This window comes from Plasmodium malariae, assembly GCF_900090045.1.
Source record: "Plasmodium malariae genome assembly, chromosome: 11".
NCBI lineage: Eukaryota > Apicomplexa > Aconoidasida > Haemosporida > Plasmodiidae > Plasmodium > Plasmodium malariae.
This window is the reverse complement of record NC_041785.1, coordinates 2,656,784-2,659,846: the sequence shown is the minus strand read 5'-3', so window position 1 is coordinate 2,659,846 and position 3,063 is coordinate 2,656,784. Positions and strand designations below refer to the sequence as shown.

Genomic DNA, 3,063 nt, shown 5'->3' with positions numbered 1-3,063 from the left:
CTTTATATAGGTAGTGTAAATTTTACATAAAAATATAACATAAATTGTGATTTAATATCAAAAATTTGGGGTATATATCCAGTTGTGATATATTTCAGGTAAAAAATAAAAAATATTTAAAATAAATATATGGTGAATTCAATTATTTTATAGTTTTCATATATATTATTATTCATTTTAATATTTTATACTTTCTGTTAATATAAATTTATTTTAATATTATGTTACTAATAAATAAAAAGATATAAATTTTAATTATTCTTTCACATCTTTATTGTGAATCATTTAGATATTAATATAGATTCATTATGGAAAAATGTTATACCTCAGTAATACTAAATGTTTTTTAATATAGTTAAATTAATTCATAAATTATTTATAATAAAAAAAGTGCTAATACAAGTAAGCTAAAAATTAGTACTTAAATAATTCTTAACCATTTTTTTTAAATCTAGCCTTTTGGAGTTTTAGGCCTTTTTGCATTAAGTTATTATTCAACGCAAGAATTTAAAAGCATTAAGCAATATATACAAAATAAAACAAGATACTTAAATAATGAAAATAAAAACAAATTTAGGAGTGTGTGCCTAGAATTGGCTGATTATCTAATAAGGAATAAAACTGCACCACTTTACAGAGATAAAAATAAGTGGGAAGGTACACTAAAGGAGTATATAAAACCTTACTATAAACATCTAACTAAATATGGAGGATGCCCTGTGATTTTATATGAAAAAGATAAAGCTATTTTAGATTTACAATATGAAGTGCATGATTTCTGTGAAAAAAAAAATGTTGATCTGAAAGAAATATCTCGCTTAAAAAAACTATATTCAAATAAATGTGTTTCTACATGTGCAAGGAAATGTAACGAATATAATGTGTGGATTAATGAGAGGCAAAAATTTTTTAAGACAAAAGAAAGCTTAATTAAAGATTGTTACCAAGAAACACAAACAAAAAGAGGAAGTAAAAAATCATCATGTAACATACTGAATCCTGAAACGTTTAATACACTTGATTATTGTGTAACTGTTCGTTCAAATCTAGAAGGCCAATCTGCATATGAAGAAGGAAATTCACAAAAAGTACATCCAAATGGAAATATAGAACAAACTGAATCTCAAGCTTCAACGCAAAAAGGCGCTGAAGTTAAACACGAACAAACACAACCTGAAACAGGAGTGCAACTCGAACAGGAAACTCATCAAGAAGGAATATCATCACCACCTGATACTCCAACGACTAACGATACCAGTATGAGACCTGAAGATGCACCACCAAAAGCATCAATGCTTCCTCAAGTTGAAGAAAAATTACCATTAGGTGACACTACATCAGAATCTAAAACTGATAAAGACTTAAAAGTAAAACAAGTTACTAATTATCCTTCTGTATCTTCTGAAAGATTACCTAATGTAGTAAATTCTTCTGTTATACATCAACCCCCTAATATTTCAGGTAAGAGGAATTCTACATAAATTTCTATATTTAAATAATTACAATAAAAAATATATATATATTAAAAATGCAGTTAATGTTCCTGAAGGAAATATAAATAACACAAATATATCATCATTTTTGATAAGCATTATAACTATTATTGCATTTTCCTTTTTTCTTAAAGTAAATTAAAACTTAAAAGCTAAAAATATTATATATTTGATTATTGTAATATACAATTTTATAAATATTTTTCTCTTATATTGTAGTACGCCTTAATAGGACTATTTAAAAAAAGGAAAAAAATAAAAAGAAGACAAGTGAAATTCCTCAGAATACCACTACCTTCATATTCTAACATTAAAAAGAAGTTTCTAACATATGATCATTTAGAACACCCAATATATGATAATGAAGAAATTATGAAAAAAATAAAAATACGTGATAATAGCACGAAAAAAAATGTAAATTCATCGAAACTAACAAAGAACAGGCATAAAACTATCATAGAAGTACATATGGAAGTACTTGAAGAATTTAGAAATAAAGAATGGGAATTCAGCAAAGGAGAATTTTTAGAAATATGTCTAGAAGTATTTAACAAAGATGATGATAAAACATATACTAATTTAGAAAATGCTGAATCATTATTGGAAAATACTAAATGTAGCAGTGATATTGAAAGAAAAAAAATTCTGTGGAATAAATGGATAGAAAGACATAGAAATATTTCTGAAAATTTGAAAAAAGAAGTTTGGTTTAACAATCTCAAAAATGAATGGAAAAAAGAACACAACTATATAAAAGAAAGCAAAAAATCAAAAAAAAATCCTTCAAATAAAATTCAAAAGGTTCCATTTCTGGAAAGAGAAAAAGATATATGGAGACAGTGGATAATAAAAAACAAAGTAATTATAGAACAATGCTTGGAACATAACTCATTTAACGAATTTACAGAACTAAAAAATATTTCAGAAGTATACGAAAATGAACAAAATATAATTAATTTAACACTAATAAATATAAAGGAATTACAACAAAGAGAGAGTTTTGAAGAATTATATAGATGTATAAAAGAAAACATAGTAGAAAAACTTTGTATACTTGTATATATGACGATATTAGAAGAATGTAATAATGAAGAGAATATAGAAAATAGGAAATTATATTTGGATAGTTCCATAAATGATTGGAAAACGGAAGAATATTTAGATAGGAAACATGAAATTACAGAAAATATGACTGACATTAATAGAGATGTTTTACACAATAAAAAAAATAATGAAATTCATAATTGTGCAAGAGATTATTGCTTAAGAAAAGACATAGATGAATGGATAATGGAAGATAATACAATCGTAAATTCCATATCCAAAGAAAATAATGAACTAAAATCTGATCAAATAGTAGAATAATACATCCTAAAAATTGATAAGGAAAATAAAAAATCTATTGGAACCGTATTTGAGTGAAATTAGATTATGTTAATCAAATATATGTGTCAATTTTCCTGATATATCACTAAAACAGTGAAAAAATAAAAAATTAAAATAATGAATAACATAAAAGAGAAAGTTATCATGATAAATCAAGTATGAAATATAATTTTTTAAAAAATAA

The 3,063-nt window shown here is 24.2% G+C and overlaps 1 protein-coding gene across 1 annotated transcript; it reads left to right on the top strand.

Moving 5' to 3' along the window:
* Positions 1-308: 308 nt before the first annotated feature.
* Positions 309-2,858, top strand: PmUG01_11062300 (STP1 protein; the record flags this gene model as incomplete). Its single annotated transcript, XM_029006297.1, has 3 exons — positions 309-318; positions 472-1,461; positions 1,726-2,858. 3 exons carry the CDS (start codon positions 309-311, stop codon positions 2,856-2,858), a joined length of 2,133 nt encoding a protein of 710 aa, XP_028862801.1.
* Positions 2,859-3,063: the final 205 nt, after the last annotated feature.